This window comes from Neopelma chrysocephalum, unplaced genomic scaffold (assembly GCF_003984885.1).
Source record: "Neopelma chrysocephalum unplaced genomic scaffold, ASM398488v2 Primary Assembly neopelma1_96942, whole genome shotgun sequence".
NCBI lineage: Eukaryota > Metazoa > Chordata > Aves > Passeriformes > Pipridae > Neopelma > Neopelma chrysocephalum.
The window spans coordinates 2,751,638-2,776,681 of record NW_020925585.1 but is presented as its reverse complement, the minus strand read 5'-3'; the positions used below and the strand labels follow the sequence as shown (position 1 = coordinate 2,776,681).

The following is a 25,044-nucleotide window of genomic DNA, read 5'->3' as shown; positions in this document are numbered from 1 at the left end:
TACATACAGCAAAGCTGATTCATTTTCCAACAGTTAATGACATGGTAGATACATCTTAGCAATCAACTACATTTTCATTTTCCAGCTCAAAGCATAGATTATGGGATGTTATCCTGGATGGGCAATAACCAGAAACCAGTGTAGGTGCTGGAGCATGTCCAAAGAAGGGCAATGGGGCTGGTGAAGGGATTGGAGCACAAGTCCTATTAGGAGCAGCTGAGGGAGCTGGGGTTGTTTAGCCTGGAGAAGAGGAGGCTCAAGGGAGACCTCATCACTCTCTACAACTACCTGAAAGGAGGCTGTAGCCAGGAGGGTATTGGTCTCTTCTCCCAGGCAACGAGCAATACAAGAGGGCATAGTCTTAAGCTGTGCCAAGGGAAGTTTAGGTTGAACATCAGGAAGTTCTTTACAGAGAGAATGATTGGACATTGGAATGAGCAGCCCAGGGAGGTGGTGAAGTCACCATCCCTGGAGGTATTTAAGAAGATACTGGATGTAGCACTCAGTGCCATGGTTTAGTTGACAAGGTGGTGTTGGCTCAAAGGTTGGACTCGATCTCAGAGGTCTTTTCCAACCTAAGTGATTCTGTAATGTTTAATATCAGAAGAGAAACTGAAAAGTACAGCTACCCTCGTATCAGCAAGGAGCAGATCTGTCACATGGAGAAGCTGATGTCAAGGATCAAAAGTCTGTGACACTTTTGAGGGGGTGAAGTAGGGAATGGGAGAAGATAAGGGGGTTATTTCAGAATAGTCTTCTCCCATGAACTGGACACCCATTAGTGGTCAAAGCCTGTTAGGTGAGCTTTTGGAGCACATTTTTCAGCTCAGCTGCATTCAAAAGGAATCCAGTCTGGGGACTAAGAGACCTCAGTGATACGAACACAAACAAGCAGAGTAAGGACAATCTGGAGACTCATTTGAAAAGCACACCCCTGATCTAAACTACATCGCTGGGGTGAGTGTTCCCTGCACAGACCACCCTTCTCACAGATCTGCTGTTTGGCCCCGGGGTTACCACAAGGTGGGACTGGAAGTGCCATGAGCACTCCTCACGTACAACACACTGGGCATCTCCCTCACCGAGTAGGTGAGGTAATGATAAAGCAGGTGATGTATTTCCCTCAACCAGCAAAGCTAGAAAAACAGAGAAAGAGCACAGTCAGCTTAGGACTCTATGTTACAGGATAGCAAAAAAGGTACAGTGCAAGCCTTGTAGCCACACGTGCAAAAAAAAAAAAAAAAAGCAAGTTCATTATTTTGAAACTATGGGATGGAAATAAAAAATAATCCATGTTTGTCTCATTCACTGAACATTTTGCCTCACATTCTAGTTAGGATAATGCTGTGTGTGTGTATCAGGACGAAGTTGGGATGTTATTATCTTTTGGTCTGTGTTTGGCCCTAGCCACCTGCAGAAGTTTACGTTTTTCTCCTGCCAAGTGCTCTGATAAAGCAGTGAACTTGGCCTTGGAGGGAGAACTTCTGTGTAAACTGTTTTAATTGGTCTGTTGTGATTGGTCAATTGCTCGTCAAGGGCAGTTGGAGGACAAAGTGATGAGGAGGGGAGGAAGGCTCGCCCCCAGACTCAATTAAGAAAGACCCCCAAAACACACTGCGCCTGCGTGAGGGGATTTCCAAAGTCCTCACGCATGCACAGAAGAGATGCACTTACATAACCAAGAGGGTGGGATTGAGAGCCCCTGACGGGGCGGTACTGGCCACACCTCCCCGGGGCAGGTGCTCTCAAAAAACTTTATAAGGGCAGAGGCGCTTCTTGGGGGGCCAGCTCTTCACAATGGACCAAGTTGCTTTCAGTGGGGACGCCTGCTTGAAGTGGGAGCCTGCCACCCCTCCGGAACACGCAGCTGCTGCAGGGAGACTTCATTATGGCTTAGGATGGGTAAGACTTGCTTACAGGTGACACCTGGGTGAGTATGGGGGGGAGCCTTCTTTCTAGGGTCTTTTGTGCACTTTTTCCTCCGCCCTGAACCTTTTCCCCCAGGCGCCTGTTTTTCCCCCTTTTTCCTTGTTTGCCACCTTTTCCTAATAAATAGCTATTTTTGCCAACTAGCAACGGTGTTTGGTTTATTCACGTTCCAGAATCCCTCGAACCTGCTTTTCCCCTTGTTTTAGTAACTCCCCTCCCTGTTACAGGGTGAATAGAAGAAAATAACATCTAGGGACCTAAAAAATCAGAATAGGACACAAGCTGCAGTATCTGAAAACAACTGACTATTTACTGCAAAAATCCCTCCCGTTGTAACAAGGAAAGAATTGGCAATTTAAATTCCTGGTTCAGCAGCAAAAAATATTTAGTGAATCAGTGAATCCTGGTATTTTTGGTAGCATACAACCACGAGAGGGGAAAGGGAGAATGGAACCATTCTGTCAGCTTACCTCTGGATTATTCTGCTTTTCGCTCATCCTTACATCTTGGGGGGTTTTTGGCTGGTTGGTGTAGCCTAACCACATGAAGGCTGAGAAAAGGAACTGGCTGAAGGACAGACAAGTGCTGAAACTATGAGAAGATAAACAAACAACACTGTGAATTGGGAATTAGGGTCCTAATCACTGGTGGACTGGAGTCCCAAATGCCTTCTAAAGAGAAATTTTGGCAAGGAACTTATGACTCAATAAATCTTCGGGAGAATAAGCAATCCTTTGAACTTCAGATAGGAACCCACGTCTTATGATCTGATGGGAGACATGGCTGCCATTTTCATTGTTTACATTGCCTCACACTTACTGGCTTTCAACAAGCACTTAGAGGGACCAGAAAGCAATTATTTTTTTCTCCTGTATGCATAATTCAATATTGCTGTCCCTGATTCCTGAGTATAGCCTCTCCTCAATTTTTCTGAATGCTGGAGATCAGCTGCAAGGTAAGACTTTGATTTAGTGTGAAGGGGAAGGGCTTTCTGCTGTTCACTGTGGATGGCATTTGGCCCTCTGGATATTATGTGGGAAACAAACAAATGGATTCCTTTGCCAGAGTAATATACCACACACTTCGTCTCTTTTGCCCTAGTCCTGCATGACTTGGTATGGTGAGTTTGGGTCTTCAACTGACAGCCAGCATTTCCTACTGCCAAGAAGCATTTTTGCATAGTTACACAGCTTAGGTAACAGCAGACATCCTTCAGCATCTGCAACTGCAGAGGGATGAATAACGATGTAAATGATCCTTTCCAGTTCTTCCCTTTCCTAATTAAGAGAATACATTCAAATCACTAAAGCCATCTGTGTTACAATTATCTTACTGTGAAAGCTTGGATCAGTTTTCCTCTTCCAGAACCTCATCATTTCTGATGCTGTTGTTACTGATTAGGCCTAATCTAAAATTTCAGCTCTCTGAAATGTACACTGCCTTATAGGATAGACTATGACTACTGTGTTTAACTCTAAAGATATTTTGAACTTACAATGATAATGTTCTTCAAAGTCTTCAATTCCCTGCCTTCAATAAGGATCCCCTACTTCTTTCACCCTTGAAATATTTTATTCGTCTATTTTTTGAATTGTTCATGCAATAGGGAAGATACTTTAAGAAGAAAATTAATTTGTACAACCTTCTTGATAAAGTGCCTGTTGCTTACTTCTTCTTCTACTTTATACTAAAAGTACTGTTTCCACAGAATTAATAGTATGACTAACTGCTTTTTTCTAGAAACTGGGAAAATAATCTCTACTGTATCATCCAGTTTAAGCCTTTTCTTTATTATTACTCATTACCAAAATTCAAAGGCTTGACTGGACCACCATTTCACAGAAAGAAAGAGCATGAAACATGACATTTTGTTTAAGGTATAATTCTTAATGACATGAAGATCAAAGTCTAAAGCTGCAGCAGTCACATTTAGCTACTCATACTCAACAGAAAAAGCAGTTTACCAACCAGTACTGCAGTACTCTGAAGGAAACAGATATATAGACTCAGACAGGTGTTCTCCAAAACATATTTTTAATGTAATCTGCATTTGGAGCCTAAGGAGAGTAAGAGCAGAGAAATATGCTTGTTATTCCTTTTTTACATTACTGTTAAAGCTAAATTACTTCACGTAAAAAAGAAACTGCAATATTTCCATACACGGAGCTAGCCCTGCATAGGAAGTCTTTGCAATAGAATGGAACACAAGGACAACATCAGTTAAAACCAAATCAACAACAGCTTTTTGTTCTGCCCTCACTGAGGGCTCAACAGTTACTTTTACACTCAAAGTCAAGAAATAAGAGCAGTCTAGTATGTCTCTCGTCAACTTCCCCAAAATCACTTTGAAGCATTAAATACCAGTTGGCTTCATTGTAGTCACAGAAGGTAAAATTAGTGTTTAGTCTACTTTTTCATGCTTCTCAGCATTTTAGAGTATAACAGTCGTTCCACTCTATACTTCAAAGCATGAGGAAGCTATTTCAAGAGCAGTCATATCCTGCCACTGTCACCTTGCAGCTGATACAAAACTGAGAAGAGGCACATTTTTTTCTCAAAAGATTTTTATCTTCTTATTAATCCTCCTTTAAGGATTTTGCTTTAGCACTGTATTCCTTTTTTTAAAGTAGTGTTTTGTAAAAATGGAAAGAAGTTAATTTTAACCAGTTACAAAACAGTTGTTAAAAGACAGCTCTTTGTGGACTTAGTAAATACACAAAACTACTTCCTTTCTGTTGTAAAGTATATATGGAAAACTAACACACTGTTGCCTTGCATTTCAGAAAGCATCTTTACACCGCACTGAACAAACAGGACAGAGACACCGCAGACAGCTGGAATCTTGTTCCCAGCCTAAGTGATACAAAAATAGGAATAAAATTTTAGAATTTTTTTACGAGAATATTTTTCATCTTCCTTGTTGAAGTGCTTCAGTTGAAACCCAGAATGATTAGAAGCTGCTTTAAGCATATATCCCCTTCACAAAAAATGTAACTTCAGAGGTCTCAACAAGCAAGGAGGTATCAGTGTCTTTATCTCAAGGAAGTTTTAACCTGTAAGTTGTTTAATCAATGTAAAACCTGTTTCACACCTGCAGGGTGTACAATTATTTCCGCAGTGTTGTCAACGTTTTTCTGTGTCAGTAGCTCAGAAACAGTGCATCTCATCAGGAAAAAAAGGCCAAATAGGAAGAAAAGAGAAGAACAGTAAAAGAATGAGTTAAAAATATGACAAAAATAAAACCATTCTTTGTGTTCTGAATGCTCTTTAGTTCCTTGTCCTTACCACAGCTTGCAATACCACTGCATTTAACATTAATATGTTTCACTAAAATAAACTTATTCCCACCTCTGAATAGTAACAATAATAATAATAATAAAAAAAATAAAATATCTGGTCCAGGAAATTGGTATCTATATTGAAGTGGAGACAAAACTCTTTTTATCAGGGCTAAGGAGGCAAAACAGCTACTACCCATTAGCACAGGCCTTAGTGGCACATGCATCTCAGACAGGGCCTGCTCTCCCAGCCCTCCTTCCCAGCCAGTAAATCCTAAACTAATCCCTAACACATTACTCAGCACAGGCTCTGTACCAAACTGTTTTAAAATTAAGAGAAATAAAACAGGGTAGTGTAAACACATAGGGCTAAATGCAAAGTTGCTGTAAATGCATGAACTCTCCTGCTAGGACACGTAAGTCCAAGTTATCTGGCAACATAAGTGTTCAGTAGAGAGGCTCACCACCATGAAAAGTTAAATTCTGCATAGAGGTGATAAGTCTTTTGGATTGATGCACTTCAGTAGATATTTAGACAGAACTACATGCAGTATATCAGCATGTCCTAATAAAATGGTTTGTTTCTAAAGAGTAACTAACACAGTAAGCCTTCCTTGTAGCAATATTCACTAGATTTACATAGATGTAATAGTGATTTGCTTTCATTTTGGGAATGTTTTCCATTTTAAAGATTTGCTAGTAATTAACAATTTTTAGATTACATTACTGGACTAATGATCATAAATCAGAGAATGGTTGGGGTTGGAACGGACCTTAAAGACCATGTAGTTCCAACTCCTCTGTCATGGGCAGGGGCATCTTTCACTAGACCAGGTTGCTCAGAGCCCCATCCAGCCTGGTCTTGAGCACTTCCAGGGATGGGGCAGCCACAACCTCTCTGGACAAGCTGTTCCAATTTCTCACCACCCTCACAGTAAAGACTTTCTTCCTAATATCCAATCTAAATCTCTCCTCTTTCAGTTTAAAGCTATTCCCCCTTGTTCTATCACTATATGACTTTGTAAAATGTCCCTCTCCAGCCCTTTTGTAGCCCTTTTTTTTTTAAGGTACTGAAAGGTGCTATAAGGTCTCCTTGGAGCCTTCTCTTCTCCAGGCTGAACAAGCAAGTAATAATGTCCAGCTAATACTAAACAGGGTATTTGTCAGTTATGACGACATAAATTTAAACTATAACCCCTGAAGAGCAATACAGATTCCAAAGCAAAAACTCTAAAAATCCCTTTCTCTGTGACCTATACAAAAAGAATTATTTTTATGACTTGACATACAATGTTTCTAGCATGGTACGATTTGTTGATTATCTCTACTTACAGATTAGCAGAAAAGCACTGAAATAAATAAATTCAAAAATCAAGCTATGTGTTCTCACAAATGACAAGCTGAGTGGCATGTGTCTTAAGCATTACAAACCAGAGCAATTCAGTCAATTGATTAGAATTTTACTCCTGTGTGATGCAAGCAAAACCTGCATGCTGGCTTATATCAGCAATGGTGTGGCCAGCAGGACCGTCCCCCTGTACTCGGCACTGATGAGGCCACAACTTGTGAGGCCCCACACTACAAGAAAGACATTGAGGTGCTGGAGCATGTCCAGAGAAGGGCAATGGAGATGGACACAAGTCTGAGCGGCTGAGGGAGCTGGGGGTGTTTAGCCTGGAGAAAAGGAGGCTCAGGGGAGCCCTTATCGCTCTCTACAGCTATCTGGAAGGAAGTTGTGGCAAGGTGGAAGTAGGTATCTTCTCCTGAGTAACAAGTGATAGGACAAGGGGAAACAGCCTCAAGCTGAACAAGGGAAGGTACAGATTTGATATTAGGAAAAAATTCTTCATGGAAAGGGTGGTTAAACATTGGAACAGGCTGTCTAGCAAACCAGTTGAATCACCATCACTGGTGGTATTTAAAAGACGTGTAGATGTGGCACTTAAGGACATGGTTTAGTGCTGAACTTGGCAGTGCTGGATTGAGGGTTGGACTCAAGATCTTAAGGGTTTCTTCCAACCTATGATTCTTGTAATTTTATACAATATAGACATAGCAAGGGACAAACAGGTGAAAATTGCTTCAAAATAGCAAGTCTTATAGTGGCAATACACAAACAGCACTGCTTTCAACACATCTTTGCTTAAAAATATCCCCATAATTTTCCTAAGAATGGCTAAGCTAGTAGGCACCATGCTGTGCACTGACAGAAATGCCAAAACAGACCAAAAGCGTGGAAGTACTATTCTTATATGCTCCCAACACACATTCTTCCTCAACTTAAATGACAAAAAATGTTCCAACATCAACTTAAAAAATAAACATTAAGTATTAAAAAGACCCTCCTAATGTAATTAATTTGGATTCTAAATATCTTTCCCTAAAACAACTTGTTGAATTTCTGGAGTAAGAACCCCATAGATACTCTTACTGCCCACCACTGAGATGGGACATTAAGTCAAAAATATCCAGTATGCTAGACCACTAAATTTGCAAGTAACCTGTATCCTATCCAGCAGAAATTAATTTCACTTTAAGACATTTGCAGGGCTAATGTGCCATAATAAATCCTACCAATAATCAACAGTAAAGTGCTGAATTATATTAATTACCTGAATCACACTCACATTTATGATCTTCATTTATAGACTTATCAAGTCAAAAGAGCCCTTTCTGTTGTAGAAGCTAAGCTGTTGTGCAAATATTATAAAAATATGTACTTTAATTAGGAGCTATATACACAACAGAACTTCCGCTTTTGTTAAGTAGAGCTGACACAGTAGAGATGAAAAATCCATGCAAGTATTTCTAAAGATACTTAAAAAGAAGGAAAAAGGACACTGTTATAGAACTTCCAATATCCTGGCAGACAGCCACTTACTATACTAGATGATGTCTAGATCTGGACTGATAAGCATCATGCCACAAACATGCTTTAGTTTCTTCTGTAGATTTGCAGATTTTAAAGTACAGCATATATTTGAACTACTTCTCGTTAAAGTGTATCATTAAGGTTTGAGGTTAAACTCTGAGCAAACTTCACATCTAGTCACATAATCAGCACAAGCAAGACATTAGTGCAAAGGGGAAGGTGTCAGTTGTACATAATGAGGACTCTTCCCCCAGCTGCACGATGCAATAGAACAATTCTCAGATTTAAAGTTCAAGTGGACTACAATCAGAAAAAGCAAGATTTTCTTTTCCCAAATTTAGGACAAATTTCCAGAGGAACAAGATGAAAGCAACCTCAGTTACAGCAGTCAAAAAAGTCAAACCCAAGTTTGGAGAGCTGATAAATAACTCCAAAATTCATCATGCTATGAAGACAGCATTCTCAAAAGAGCTCCAAACGAACTGCAAAACAAAATTGGCATTTAAGTTGAAATTGGCCAAGTGCTGCATAGAAATATGCTCACACACAACAGTCATGTTTAAGCCAGTGCATAGAGAAGATAAAAGCACTTATGGTAGTTGCAAATGTTAACAAGTCCATACAACTTGTACAGTTTAGCAATGAGTCCATAGAAAAAGAAGAGAGTAAGAGTAGAAATGCTCAAGCAAAACCAAAAAAAGATGACCTTCCAACTGTATAAAATCCACATGACAATTACAGTAGAAAGACATCAGTGGAAAATACTCATCTCAGTCCCAAACACCCAACAGGCAAATAAGACCAGAAAAGACAAGCCTTTGGCAGACAATTTGAAAGTCTAGATATGGCATTACATTTCTAAATAATCCACAAAATATATTATATGGCATATTCATATTAAATACTGGGTAACCAATTCTGCAGATCTGATGCTAACAACACTTTAGCCAATGAGAGCAAAATGGAGCAAGCTAAGGGAACGCTGGTGTATCACAACAGTGCTCAAGGAAAATATTATCACCAAGTCGTGCTTCAAAAACAGTGCTCTGGGACACTACCCTATCATCTGTGAAGCAAAACAAAGTTCTCTAGTTTTTCAGGGATGTGCCCTGCATAGGATATGTTATGATTCACTATTACACGAGCAGCAAGACACTGCAAAGTAGTATGATTTATGGGCTGGATTAAATTTTTGGCTATTTCCTTCTCATCCAGCAAATCACTAGCAGTTTGTTTATGGGAGTTTGTGGCATCAAAATGTGAACCTGACTTGATAAGAAGATTCATGATGTCTGGATGGTTGTTCAGTGCAGCAATGTGTAATGGACTGTTGTTATCAGAGTCTCTGACATTTACATCAGCACCACATTCCACCAGGATAGCAGTAACTTGTAGAGAGGGGAATTTACAAACTGGGTAGCGACCGACACAGGTAGTATTATTGTCAACAGCAAGGTGAAGTGGACTGAAGTTATTCTTCCCTCTAGGCTGAAGTTTAAGAAACTTGTAGATAGTCTGCTTCTTAAAATGTTCCTGTTCTGCGCTGCAAGGTACTTTCTCCAATAAACAAATTAAATGCAAAATGATGGAAAGGGCTTTGTTCAGCTGTGTTGGATCAGGAAGACACTGGGTTTGTTTCATGGCTCGTTCTATTTCAAGAACACTTTTGCACAGTATACCCATTAGATCATCAAATGTGACAGTTGTGCCTAGCAGGCCTTTTGCCCTATCCTGAAGCATGAATGAGAAAAGTTCAGCAAATGATAGCAAACTGCTGGCTGTCATAGGGCTCAGTGGATCAAGGTTGCTCTGCTGCATGTCCAAAGCATATTTCCATAAGTTGATGCAACGCTTGAAATTTCCAGAGTCTGCATAGACAGCACCTCTGTATCTAATGTAGTACGATGTGTCTGGGTGAGACGGGCCAAGAATACGTTCTCTAATTAATAATGCTTGCATTCTCATTTCATCAGGGTCTGCAATAAGATTTTCTAGCTCTTCTGAGCTGTTTACCTCTTTAGCATAATCATATGCCATAATTAGTGTTTGTGGCACAGGTTTGCTCAGGATATTAGTCCTATCACTGTATCTCATTTCCATAGCTCGCTTCCAGTATTTCAAAGCACCAAGCAGATCTCTCTTTTTGTCCACGAATGTTGCTCCTAGAAGTTCCAGTGCATTTATGCGCTCAGCCTTACTAGTCTGTACATGCTGGGTCAGAAAGTCCACGATATTTGTGTGGCCTGTAACACTGGCTGACAGAAGGGGAGTCATTCCATAACCGTCCTTTTCCATTTTAGCACAATACTTGAGAAGCATCTTCATGATTTCCAGACTTCCAGATTCAGCACAGTCATGTAATGCTGTATTTCCTGCAAGAGAAGAAACATAGTTATAAAATCATAATCAAATTATAGTCTGAACCCCACCACACTAATAGTTAAAAAAAAGTTAAAAAAAGTCCAATATTAATAGTTTTAAAATAACTTTTTCCACATTTATGTATTACGAAAGTTTAGATGACAAGTCAAAATATTCAAGATCTGATTAAATATCAAGGCTACCAGGCAGTTATAAAAATAAAAACGCTTGATATTATGGCCCCAGGTTTTTAAAAAAAGCAAAACCAAACCAGAATTAAAATGCAAGTCTCCACTACATAAAAGCACAGGAGCAGGAATTCCACTGTGTCAAAAGTCAAGCAAATGGGAGACCAGTTCGGTTGAACAGGGAACTCCTCATGCTGCTCAAGAGGAAAAAGAAATTGTATGATCTCAGGAACCAAGGTCAGGCTTTGACAGGGAAGGTCAGGAATTTGACAGAGCTGTGCTTGATATAAGCAGGGACAAGACACAAAAGGCCAAAGCTCAATTAGTATTGAAACTGGCCTGTATTGTGTAAGACAAGAAGAAGGGTTTTTAAAGTACATTAGTAGCAAGAGGAGGTCTAAAGAAAACATTAGATTGATACATGTTGAAGATGGTAATCTGATTATTAAGGGTGAAGTAAAATGGAGACATTCAATGCTTTATTTTGCCTCAGTCTTTAATAACACACAGGGACCATCCTATGCCCAGTCCCTGGCTTCAGAAGATGACTGTGGGAATCGTGACTTTCCATTTGCCTGGACACTTCTCAGGGACTGTATCAGCTGAATGTTCACAAGCCCACGGGACCTTATGGGATTCACCCCAGAGTACTGAAGAAGCTGGGCGATGATATGGCAGGTCCCACCTCCCATCAGCTACCAAAAGTCTTGGGAGGTCCCCATTGACTGGAAGCCAGATGTTATTTCATTTTATAGGAAGGGCAAGAGGGATGACCCAGGAACCTACAGACGTATTAGTCTAACCTCAGTACTTGGACAAATCATGGAGTAGATCATACTGAATGCTACTGAAAAGTATTTACAGGACAATGCAATCATCAGGAACCGTCAACACAGATTCACAAAGGAAAAGTCCTGTTTTAATTAATTTGATATCCTTCTAGGATAAGGTCATCCACCCAGCAGATGAAGGGAAGGTGGTGGATGCAGGTTTTTTGCATTTTAGTGAGGTTTTTGATAATGTCCCTCACAGCATCTGCCTGGGCAAATTGTCCAGCTGTGGAATAAGTAGGTTCATGGTGCACTGGGTGAAGAACTGTCTGAAGGGCAGAGCTCAAAGGATTGTAGTGAATGGGGCTACAGCTGGCTGGCAATAGGTCACCAGAGGTGCTCCTCAGGGCTCAGTTCTAGGGCCTGTGCTGTTCAATATATTTGTCAATGACCTGGATGCAGGAGTTAAATGCACTACTAGTAAGCCTGCTGATGATTCCAAACTGGGAGGTGCTGTTGACTTTCATGGGAAAAGAGGCCTTCCAGATGGATCTGGATAGTTTGGTGCATTCAGCAATCATCAATGGCACCAACTGAACAAGTACAAATGCTGGACTCTGCACCTGGGATTTAGTAACACCAGGCACAAATATAAACTGGGAGAGGAGTGGCTGCAGAGCAACCTTGCAGAAAGGGACCTGGGGGATCACTACGAGTCACAGTGTGCCTGGAGAAACCCCATCCCGGGGAGCATCAAACACAGCACAGACAGCTGTCCAAGGAGGTGATTATCCTGCTGTTTTCAGCATTGCTCAGGGTGGGGCTGTGCCAATGTGAGCAGGTCTGGGCCCCACAATTTAAGAAGGATGTGAAGGTCCCTGAATGTGCCCAGAGGAAGGCAACCAAGCTGGTGACAGGGCTTGCAAGGAATGTCCTGTGAGGACTTCAGATTTTTCTAGTTTGGAGAAAAGGATGCTGAGAGGTGACCTTGTTGGTCTTTACAGCTTCCTGAGGGGGAGAAGTGGAGAGGGAGGTGCTGAGCTCTTGCCCCAGTATCCAGTGACAGGATAGATGGGAACGGTTCAAAGCTGTGCCAGGGGATGTTGAGGCTTGACATGAGGAACCTTCTTTGCTGAGAGGTGGTCCAACAGTGGAACAAGCTTCCTCCAGAGGTCATTGATGCCCCAAGCCTGTCAGTGTCATTGCCTTTGGTCAATGTCCTTAGCAATTTGATAAAATTTTTGGTCAGCCAGAAATTGGTCAGGCAGTTGGACTAGTGATCATTGTACGTCCCTTCCAACTTGAAAAATCTATTCTGTAAGGGATTTTGTAACTGCTTCCAAGTATAAAACAGAAACTTAAGCTGTCTATCTTCACATTGCTTTACTTTTCCCTCATCCCTTGTTACATTTCCCTCCTTCTCTATCTCCAGCAACAATTAAAAATAGTGAGAGGTGTATGAAAATTAAAGCTGGGATAACCCAACATTGGCTTTCTTTTCATCTACCCTACACCTCTTCCTCTCTCCATCTGCCAACCCTTTTGATGGGTATGTTTTGAAGCAATGACTTTATATAGACAATGCAATCCATCACAACAGACCCTCCATCTCAGCTGGGACCTTTGAGACTGCCAGTATATTCTAAGGGAGCAGAATATTTTGTCAAGGGCATGTATACACCCAGACAAACTATTCTTAATGCTTTCTTGGGCCTTTATCCTGAACTCCCACCTTAATCCCTCTGCTCTTGTAGTTAGGATTCCCAGAGCTAAGAAGAAAAACATGCCCTCAACACACACCATGCAGCCATCTATCTTACAAGCATCTTATCATTTACATGCAGATTATTTTTCATTAGCATGACATTGTAAAGTCTTTTATTTAATGGCATTCCAGTTCCAACACCATGTGAGGAAATTTCTAGTAAGCACTAGTGCCACCTATTTGAAAACTCTATTTATAGAAAATTAGAGAGCAAGTATTGGACACCACAGTTGAATACCTAACTATTAGGCTTCAACTAGATTAAAAGTTTGCTTAGCTTCAGATATGAGCATTTCAATGGAGGAGAATGGAAAGATGGAGACAAACTCTTCTGGTCCCCTCTCAACATAACGAAATCTATTATGTAGTTGACTGCTTTTAAAACCACACAATTTACATTTTCCTTGTTCTTTATCTTATACATAATACAGACACAGGCGTAGAAAGTTTTCAGCCTCACACAAAATTAATTAACAGAAAATTCATGTTAAAATCTGCCCTCCAACCCAATTAAGATCTCCTACATCATTAAGCCTGCAAATTCCAGTTAACTGCCCATCCAATCATCACTTTCTGTTACACTGTCAGCAAGTTTCCACATTCACAAATGAGAACCTAATTTTCTAAGGGTTTGCTGCCCATTCCTAGTAATCAGATTTGGCTTTTAAAAGTTAAGACAGACAAGTCTCAGGAAACTTCCTTATTTGCATTTTATGTAGGCTTTTTTTTAATGCCAACAAGAGAGTGATTTACAGTGTGCTTTGCCATTGTATTTCTAGTCTCTAACAGAACTAACGTGGGTTAGGAAACAATGCAATAGAAATCTTCAGCTCACGTGAGGGATAAGTGTATTTGTACTTATCTGAACAGCTTCTATTTATCTTCATACGCTTTAATTTTTTTCCTGACTCTGATCTCTAGAATGCATGGTTCACTCTTCATTCTAGAGCATTAGTTAACGAAACTCTAGTCAAAAGCATGCTTGAGATCTGCCTTAAGAGCCTAGCACTGTACAGACTTAAATTAAAACTAAAATGAAGGTGAAGTCTTTACATTAATACATTCTTTCTCCCAAGAATGTACAGTTTACACTGGCCTGAACACAGTCAATTCAAAAGCAAAACATGTCAAATTAGTACATATATATCTAATAAGAAAAAGGGTTTCATACTTATTAAATACTTCAAAAATAGAAAACGTATTCCATTTTCAATTATAAGAACTTAATGTAGCTCTGTACAAATAACTTTGACATCTTCTAGCTTTTACATATGTGATTTCATAGCACACTTACCTCCTTTCTAACAGGACACAGTAAGAATACACAAAGTTGAAGAAAAAAAAAACAACCATAAAAGCAAAATTCAGAAATACTAGGTCAAACCATAATGACTGTCCTCTGAATTCCACACCCACTTGTCACCAGCAGATTGAGACACCTTAGATCCACAATGTAAACCTATATTCTGTGCTTTGAATTAGCAGATTGTCACACAGCAGCTTGATTTTATCTTCTGTTGGCAAAGCCACCGAGACAAGAAAATGTTTGCCCAATGCTTTGCAAGTTTTGGTATGCAGAAGAAGTATGTAGAGACTAAAAGACTGTTTAGATGAATATTTTCTAATGGGCACTGGGCATTTTGCCTCGGTTTCCTCACTAGTATCCAGACCATCCACTCATCACTACTTCTCTCCCAATCTTTCAGTTCTTAAAACTTCACATGTATATTGATCTCCTACTTCTTCCTCAAACAGGTTTGTTGACCATCTGAAAAAGAACCCAGCATATTCTAAGGCCTCTTTGTTGTTCTCAATTCCAGCAACCAGAAAACCAGCAATAACAGAATATGCAGTGCAAACTGAGTCTCAATCCACGCTCAGCAGAAATCAAAATTTAGCTGACAGACTAACCAAATTCACACAAAAATGCATAAAAAATTATGTTGAAAAGCCTATGACTTAAGTTTAGCAGGGTTTTGTAAATATAGCAGAGCTATGAACACATTTTTTCCCCCATATTTTAAGTGTAGGATCCAAACATTTGAAGAAAAACCCACAGAAAATATCAGATTGTTTTACAAACTGAAAGTGAGTTTAACTTGCAAAATATTATTTTCCTGAAATATTTCTGAATAGTGGCCAGTGATTTCACTATCATTTACTAACAAGTAAGCAGAGGAAGACACCCCAACACAAAGTGGCACCTGAAATTATCTGCTAGATCGACATTCACAAAGCTGAATCTAGTTCATGCAACAGAAAGTGATTTTCAATCCTTGTAATACTCAGGCAATTTTTACCATTAATAGAGAGCATTAAGTCAATTACAGGTCTGGCCACACTACAATCTCTACCAAGACCAACAAAATTTTCAATTGCAAGAACAAAGATTTAACCAAATTTAGGTGGATTAAGAGTTGGTGAATTTGGTATGCATAATTTATCAGCTATAATTCCCTCTGTCCTTATCACACATCGCAGACCAGAAAACTGTCAATACCTCAATATTGAGAAGGATAACACCTTTATATTCCTAAAACAGGAAGCTGTCAAATGCAGACAAATATACAGACTTACCAACACACATACATTTTAAGTCTTCTTGCTATGCTAGAGAAAGTGTAGTTAAAATGCAACTACAGCAGTTAATCCAGAACTAAAGACTGGCTGGTTGCTCAGACCAGCTGCAATCTGTACTTATTGGTGAAAGCAAAAACAGAAGCACCCAGCTGAGCCACTAGTTAACACAGGCACTTCAAGGTGTATTCAAGTCCATACACTATCCCTCACAGCAGAGCTTTAAAACACTGGAGTTGGCACCTGTTTTCTACCTACAAGTCAATATTTTTTGAGATATTTAAAAAGTCATAACATAAAAGCATTTTAAAGACAAATAAGCCAAAAAGTATCAGTAGCACTGAAGTTCTTACTATTGCTTCACAACTATTAACATACTTTTTGCCATCTTGGACAACAGGATCAACACCAGCTATTCATATTACATACTGCAGATCCATCACCGTATGACTGAAAAAAATCCATACAAAATAAGCTTGGCCATTGTCTGGGTAAATTCAATCCAACAGTCTGTATGCCATTAATTTGCAATGCAGCTATGTAGAACATGTGGAAATATGCTTAAGACTCCTACTCTGTCCAACTGGATATCCTTAAAGTAATTTAGTTTTTTCATTCATATTACAATTAAGTTTAAACAGTTGTTAGTGACAGTTTATCAGAAGTAGTGTTGTTTTTTAGTTATTTATACTCCAGTAGCCCTTAGAGTTAAAATAACCACAGTTCATATTAAACCATGTAAAAATTAGTAACACAAGGCCATCATCACTAATTTTTAGAGGCTGCACCTCACTTAGTTTGACTGGATAGTACAGGTAGAGTGGGAAGAATATACTGTAAGAAACACAAGCTTCCATAGAAAAGTGGGTAGTTGTAGACAGATAGTTAAGAGCTGCCAACTTAAAAAAAAAAAAAGACTAAAACCCAACTTAAACCCCAATCTTAAGAAAGAACAACATTACCAGCCATCTACACCTAGCAAGTATCAAGTTAAATGCGAGGAAGAACTTGAAAGAAAACATGGCAGTGGCCTTAATATCTAATTTGAAGGCTAAGTTCCATACATTGGCCAGGAGTTGAGCAGTTCAAATATGTATGGTAAATCAACCATTATCCCGTGAATTAACTCATCCATTTCAAAACACTGCACTGTCTATATTGACAGTAATAAGTAGTTGAACACAATTCAGTAGTTAGTGAAAGTTTTGTAACATTATTTATTCAGCAACAATCTGAAAATCAATATTATATCTACTGCTGTATTAAGAAGAAAAAAGGCTGAAAATAAGCAAAAGTAATTTGAAAGTCATTCTCTTTGATAAGCCATTTCCAAAGAGACACATATAAAGGTGTTGGCCATATTTAGAGTAATTTTTTAAAAGTGAGAATGATTAGGTTTCAGGTAGTCTTTTCAACCCATTTTTAATTGCAAAATGACCTGCAGGAATTTAATCATGTGTCAGAGATAGTTAATATTATGACAACATGAAGGGCTCCTCCTTCTTGCCCAGACACAAAACTGGAGTAGAGATATTCTGGTAGTCTCAATACCTCTCTGCTAGAATGTGTCACTGTATTGTACTGCTAATACCACTTACAAACCATTTCTATCTGTATAAAACTTTACCATTTACATTATTTAATAATTTTCTCTAATTAGAAACAGCAAAAAGAAACAGAATAACCCCACCTCCAGTCCTTCCAAATCTTGTAAACACAAATTCAGGAAAAGACATGGTCAGTTGGCACCATAGCTTTGTATTTTATTCTTGTGTTAACAGCACTCGTTTAAAAGTGGTTATGAACATTACAGAAACACTTCACCTATCACAGAACTAATTCTCTAACTATCCCGTGTTTCCAAACTTACTGGACTGGGGGGTGGGCATTCAAATTCACAATGAGGACAGGTCTTTCTATGTCAGAAGAAAGTAATTCCCAAAATAGACTGGTAGCTTGTGACAGGAGAGTGAAAGAAAATGAAGCCATGACACAGAAATTGATTTGCTTTGATTTGCAACCAATTAAGTGCATCCACTTCCCAGTACTTACAAAATGCTTGATCAAATTTCCATGTGATAAAACTTATAATAAAATTTAACACCAATCTGATTACATATCCAAGATCATTAAACATAAGAGAAAAAAAAATTATTTAAATGACTGAGCAGTGTGTAAAATTAACCACATGTATATATTTTTGCAGCCCTATAGATGAATCAACCACTTTTATAAAGTGAAATTGTTCATGTAATGTTCGTTTTTTTTCTATCAGAGCACTTAGAGTAATTCAGTCTTCCAAGTGTTTTACTTATAAAAAAAAGTAAGTATTGCTAGATGCACATACACATGGACAATGCACAAGAAAATTGTTACACATCCCTATACTCAGTATGCATGGCAAAGAAAAACTAGAAGTATGTCTTCCCCTTTAGAAGAAATTAAAGCAAAAATTAAGTTAAAAAGTAAGTAATTCAGTAAAAAATGCAAAGAACTGCTAATCTCAATAACTTATTTTAATCTAGTTTCCATACTCTGTAACGGAATAATTCCTGTCTTGCTCACCAAAGTACCTAATGAGAACAAGATTACCAATTATTAGATTAATAACAGTGTGCTGCTAATAATCTAATTTCAACATAAACTTCTTTTTAGTTGAAATTCAAGAATTTATTCCCTTAAATGTGTCTTTTTAATTTAATTTACGGACATTCTTACTGAAGTTCAGTTTCCACACCGTGTCACAAACAATATATCTATAAAATGCAGTGCACTGCACCATGTAATACCTACCAAAAAAGAAAAAAAAGCAACCCCCCAAAAACCAACACAGCACATTTTTAGAGCAAGGGCTTATTCAAAGGGGGGGTGGGGAAAGTAACAACTAACAAAACAAACAAGCAAAAATAAAGCCCAAGGGGCTTTGGTTTGGTCTTTTTTGTTCCCCCCCTGCCTTGCCCCGTCACCAATAAATCTATGAATCTTGGCAAGCAGACAAGACAAACAACCTCAGAAGCAAACAGACCTGTCAAGACTCCTTAATGTTTACTGCAAGAGAAAATGAATTATTTTTAACACACACTAAACCATACTGACCACAAAGGAAAAAGTATGCATCTCTATAACCCCCCTATTTCTGAGTCTGCCAAGTTTGTAAAGGATTTTTCCCTTACTAGCAGGTTTGAATGTTACACTTTCCAGTAGCCCATGTAAACAACAATACTGAAATAGCACTAGCCCTTGATAAAGTACTACTACACATATAACCTTGATACAGTACCCATAGAGACAGAGGTCTGGATGCTTCTGTACTTTCCAAAGTGAGGAAGCAAAGTCAACAAGCCTTGTTTTCCATATTATTCTACAAAGCTATTGTAATCAAACACTGTGCCAGTGGAATTTAGGAATCATAATATTATTTTCAATTTTTAAAATGCAATCAAATGCTCCTGTGAAGATCCCAAGAGACACCTAAAAGAGTGCCTAGTTCAGCAGTTCTTATTAGACTTTCTAATAATCAGAAGGAGAAAAAAAATCAGTCTTTTGGCTAGCTGACAAGTCTGATAACTACAGAAGAGGGATAGAGTTAGTGAAGATGACTTACAAAACCACAAAGATCACCCTGAAGAGACCATATAACAAACATCTGAGGAATGGAAAGACTTATTCAGAAAAAATACCTGCCTTTCAAACAGGTATTTTGAAAAAAAGTCACTGCACCATTGCATTCAGATCATCCTGGCTATCAGCACATGTTTACTTAATCTACAACTTAACTCATTAATTCCTGCAATAATGGATATTCATTCCCCTTCTTTCTGCAAATCTGGTGGAGGAGGATAAAGCATAACACAAATTATCAAAATATGCATTCCAAATTTTCAAAATGCAAGATTTTAAGTGTCACGTCTGGAGTTAAAACAGAAGTATAAGATTCCATTAAAAACAGTCTTCATGAAAAATAATTTTATTGGGGCATTTATATTAAATATTGTATTTTAAATATAAAATCCAACAGTCTCAAAGAGCCCAGATCTGTAATCTACAGGCCCTAAGCCCACTGCCACTTGTATTAAGAGAGTAAGCATTTCCCTTCCTACACATTGCCAAATGAAGATTGTGCACAGAAACACATCAGTGAAACATTGTATTAGAGAACCAAAAGGTCTGTTCTGAAGGTAACAGTAAGGGAGCAGTAGCCTAATAAAAAATCACTGGCAGGCTTTGCAATGCAGCAAACATAAATCTGCATGCAGCCGTCACACAACATCCTCCTCATCCGGCGCAGAGGTAGAGCTCTGCTTCACTTGAGCTTTACTTCTAGGGTTATGCCTCCTCCTGAAAAAAGTCGGGTTCCTGCTACTCTAGCATTATCCACACCATTCCTCCTTTTAGGAGCAGCATAAAACCTTGCCACCTGAGATATTAATATACGCAAGCGAAACTCATTAAGCTTTCTTATTATTAGTCTGCAGCTTCTCAAACCAGTAGACTAGAGAAAGCTATGAATTAGGAACACAGTGGTAAATTACCTATGTAAAGCATTGCTTTGGTTGCTTCACATCTAGAGATACCTTTCCAATTTTCCACAATCATTAAATAAAAAATCCCACCTACCCTTCTTACCCTAGGTATCAGTTTGTCCCTATGGCTTATAAAACATTTTTTAAAAACCCCTTTGCTTACACTTCTGTGGCCTATGTGCTACACAGAAGTTTGGGGAAACTGTGAAAGCTCAGATTGCAAAACAATAGAAACTAAGACAACTAAAGGTTTGTACTTTCAATTCAGAACCATTGCCCACCTTTCACAGGAGAGCACTCATCTACCCCAAACACCTTATAAACTCCTTCTTCAGCACCATCTCCTATGAGACAGTGCCAGACCTACACTTCACCTCAGTGTAGCAGCTTAACTGACTCAGACTCTGAAATCTTTATGAACACCTGTACTTCTGCACTTTCATAACTGTCTTTCAAAACCCTCTGCATTCTGAATTTCCATAGTCCAAAATATAGTTGTGGGATTCTGCCTGTATTTTCGAATAGGTATTTTACCTTTCACCTGCTCTATACATTTAGACATGTGTGAACATACCTATTTTCTCTAATATCAAACTATTTGGATTTTTCCCTGGAACTGCCAACACTTCAAAACATTTTCATATTTACATTTTCCTGGGGTTTAAAATAATGTATTAAATTTGACTTTGCAATATGAAAATCTAGTGGAAAACCACAAGAAACAGTTCAAGTAATTTTTGTCCCCTGTCCCACTCCAGGCTGCATAGTAATCTCCCACAACAGCACCTCTACTGAAGTTACGTAGTTCTGCTCTTACAAGGAGCATTGCAATTTTAAATGCAACAAAATCTGAAATAGTTAAAGCTTTTTACATCTTTCACAGAACAACAGGTTTCTCTATACATGGCCGAAGACAGGGCCTACCTAAAAAGATCCCACATACAAGGGCAGCAACGACTTCTACTGCTGAGGAGCAGAGCACCCAAGTGCTCTGTATGTTCCTGCTACAAGCCCAGACACACTTGTCAGCTGTTTAGTACATAGCAGGGAGGGGTAGAAACTGAAAGTAATACAAAAAGTCTTTGAGGTGGAACATGACAATGTAAAATGAATCCTGCTGGATCCATCTTAAAATTAATGGCATTTCTGCATCCAAAACTGAGAAGGTTACCTGCTGAGTCTCAGAAACTGCAGTGCCCATATTGTCGCAATATTAGGGGCTACCAATTTTCTTCAGTTCTTCTGCCTTTCCACAGATGACTTTCACTTTCAGGGTTTATAGTGCTTGCTTGCTTTACTTCACCACAGCTTAACTTCAGAGATCAGACTTCTTTAATATACCAAAAAGTACGCTCCTGTCCTACCAGAGGGGATTTCCACATACTTACCAGCAGATAACTATTACCTACAGACATCCATTTGTACACGTGGCAGTTCAAAGTATAAAATGAGTTTTAATGAGCTAAACCATATTCAATCCAACTTTAATTACAGATCAATTACATACCTTAAGAACTTTTGCTTGTGTGCCTAGGTGCAAGTCACACAGAAAGTAAAGGAAGAAGTAAGAGAAAGGAATTATGATAATAGACAGCACTGAAAATCCTCAGGAATGTGTGGCTGCCACTCAGTTAGTTAAACAAAGACAAAAATGCTAATGTACTAATAAAGCGAACAAAAAGAACGAGTAAGGTAAAGCCTACTCCACCAACACAAAACGAGGGAGGAAAAGAACTGCAGAGTTACGTCTTTCTTCTCTGTTACATCAAATATTTAACAGCACTGTTCTGTTCATACCTATTGTACAAAGGGATAGATTTAAAACTAAACCCCAAGTTTTTAATTGTTTACACACTTTATATTTAGCTTGCTATTCCAAGAACACTGTTTAGAAAAACAACATTTTTATCCTACCACAAGTCCATGATGATTCATAAGCAACCTCAAATCCTTACAAAGTAAGATTTATTTTGTTCTGCCCACCTCTATGACAAATCTGTAGTTTAGCTTTCTTTACATTAAACCCACATATCTGCAAGATTTGCTGAAAAACCACATATTTAACCAAGCAGCTCTTCCAAAGATTACGCTCATAGTTGGTGTTTACCAATAATAATAATCTAGTCACACAATAATCTAGACACTAAGTATATTTCAACAGAAATAACAGTAAGGTACAGTATACTATTACACATGTAATAGCCTGAAACAGGCTGTAGAAGTATTATACTACAAAAAAATTATAACTGATTAGTAATATATATACATATATATACAAAACCCTAAAACCTGTTGAAATAAAATCCTGGCCCAGTGAGCTAAAACATTAACTGTAACTTGCAGTAACTGGTGTGGTTTTCACGTAAATATCACATCCAAATGGCAGTTTGAGATGTAATAAAACCCCCAGTATTCAAGCCAAGAGATCCAACTTATGATCCCATCAAAAAACACCAGAAATCCTCATTTTGAGTGGTAACACCAGGGCAAGTGCAAACAGGGGCAATTTTGAGATCTGTGCATCACTGGAATTCTTCTGTTGAGATCACAGTCACCTGCAGCTTCATTTCTTTAATCCTATTATGTGTTTTTGTTTACCAACAGTGAAAAAGGTCAAAAATTACTCAATAGTTTGGAGGGAGAGGGTGAAGAGCAAAGTCGTTATTAATTTTTCCAATGTAGAAAGTAATTTTCTCCTTTATGCATACTTCCTTGTATTACCCTTACTGGCACAGGTCAGTTCTACATACAGCATTTTGCTTTGTCAAGAAATAGTATGAAGATCAATAATGCACACTCACATATTTGAGTACGTTGTTACACCAACCTACTACAAAGAGGAGTTCTCAGCAAGTTTATTAGCTTTTAACACATGCATAAATATAACATTTCATATGACTAAGCCTTTTTAAGAATTAGGGGCTTACGATTAAAGCTTATCAATTCAAAGTGAAATTTTATAACCCATGTTAAGAAAAGAGTACATTAAAAAAAAAGTAGAAACACAGCTAAAAACACTTTATCTCTTACTATTTCACTTTATGAAAGCAGATTACTTTTGCATGTCAGCCTCCTGAAGAAGTAAATGAGTACCTTTACCGGCATTCACCACAACAAAAGCGAAGAAACTATCTTACCTTTAACACTTTTTCTGTTAACATCAGCTCCTTTTTCAAGTAAATACTGAGCAATTTCTTTGTGACCTTTGTAACATGAGATCATCAAGCAGGTATGCCCGTGACGGTTTGATACTTCCAGGTCTGCTTTGTGCTCCACAAGGTATTTTACTATTTCCAGGTGACCATCAAAACAGGCAGCTCTGAGCGGTGTCGAATTTGTCAGGGTCGTGTTGTTGACAGATGCACCGTGATCTAACAGACATTGAACCACCTTTAGGTGGCCAGCGGCCGACGCTGCCCACAGTGGCGGAGCCCCCTCGATGGTCTCGCCATCAAAATTCACCGAACCACCAACTTCTATGGACGCAGAGCAATGGTCCAACAAGTATTCCACCATGTCGAGGTGACCATAGCGGGCTGCCATCAGAAGTGGTGTGGCACCGTTGGTTTTCTCTGACATCAGTTGGGCCACCTCTTCCCTTGTTTTGCTTGCCAGTAGCTTGGAAAGGAGCCGCAGCTTGCCATCACGAGCTGCGTTGAAGACTGCTGTCTTTAGATCCATTTAGTCTGTACCTCTCTGCTTCCTGAAGGATACAGGCCTGCCTTTTTCAGAGTCAAGAGCTTAATGGAAGCGCTCAGCCCAAACAGAACGTCCCCAGCTTCTTCTCAGATCAGTCTCATCTCGATGGGACAACATGGAGACTCTGAACAGGGTCCTGACGAAGCGCAGGCTGTGCTTGTCATAAATCTGCAGAAGGAAGAATTCTCAATGTTTTCACCTCCTGTTTGGCAAACAAGTAACCGCATTGTGTTTTCCAGCAGCTATACCCAAACAAGTCGCTGTTGTGGCGCGCCGGCGTCCAGCTGCATTCCATGGGACTCTCCCTGGCCGCGCAGTGGCCCCTGAGGAAAGCTACTGGGGGGGGGGGGGGGGCTGATCCTACCACCGTGTTATCCATACCAGCCACAGAACGATCCTCTTCCCCCTCACAGCGCTCCGAGCCGCCCCCTCCGACTCGCTTCGGAGCGCACCCCAAGCGCAGAGCCCCCCGCTCCCGGCGGGAGCCCCAAGGACACGCACCCCCAGGGGAGAGCCGGGTGGGAAAGGCGCCGGCGGGGCTCCGGCAGAACCCCGAGCGGCGGGGAGACCCCGAGCCCGCCGCCCCCCTCACGGCCGCCCCCCGGTGCGCCCAGAACCCGCCGGCCCCCTCCCTCTCTCCCTCCTTCCCTTCACGGTACCCAGCCCGCCCCGCTCGCCTACCCGGAGCTGGCCGGAAAGGGCAGCTAGCCCGCAGGTTACCTTCCCGCGGCGCTCCAGGCCGCCTCCCGCCGCCGTCGCAGCCGCCCTCAGATGGACGCGCCCGCCGCCGCCGCCCGCGCTCCCTGCGACGCCTCCATGACAGCCCGGCCCGCCGCCCCGCGTCCGCCCCGCGTCCGCCCCGCGTCCGCCCCGCGTCCGCCCCGCGCCGGGCCGCCCCGCCGCCGCCAATCAGCGCAGGGCGCGGGCGCCAGCCAGCCAATCACAGCGCTGCTGGGGGCGGGACTACGCCGCCGCTGGAGGGCGGCGGTGGGGCGAGCGGGAGGGCGGCCGCCAGGGGGCGCCGGGGAGCGCTCCCCGCCCCGCTGTGGGGCGGGGGGGCGGTGCAGGGCGGGTGTGAGGGT

General features: G+C 40.2%; 1 protein-coding gene across 2 annotated transcripts; it reads right to left on the bottom strand.

The window, feature by feature from the left end:
* Positions 1-7,909: 7,909 nt before the first annotated feature.
* On the bottom strand, positions 7,910-24,731 carry FEM1C (fem-1 homolog C). 2 transcript variants are annotated; one of them, XM_027670893.1, is made up of 3 exons: positions 24,683-24,731; positions 23,401-24,130; positions 7,910-10,451 (listed from the first exon to the last, which is right to left on the bottom strand). In XM_027670893.1, exons 2-3 carry the CDS (start codon positions 23,942-23,944, stop codon positions 9,142-9,144), a joined length of 1,854 nt encoding a protein of 617 aa, XP_027526694.1. In that variant the 5' UTR covers positions 23,945-24,130; positions 24,683-24,731; the 3' UTR covers positions 7,910-9,141. The 2 variants fall into 2 exon arrangements, with proteins under 2 accessions (XP_027526694.1, XP_027526695.1); XM_027670894.1 differs by lacking the exon at positions 24,683-24,731 and having other exon boundaries at positions 23,401-24,396.
* Between the last annotated feature and the right edge of the window lie 313 nt (positions 24,732-25,044).

Bases quoted from the DNA above. Each gene is read 5' to 3' on its own strand.
- FEM1C (XM_027670893.1), bottom strand. From the start codon at position 23,944: ATGGATCTAAAGACAGCAGTCTTCAACGCAGCTCGTGATGGCAAGCTG. The intron at 10,452-23,400 runs GTAAGATAGTTT...CTTCTCTTGCAG, and splicing joins TAACAGAAAAAGTGTTAAAG to GAAATACAGCATTACATGAC.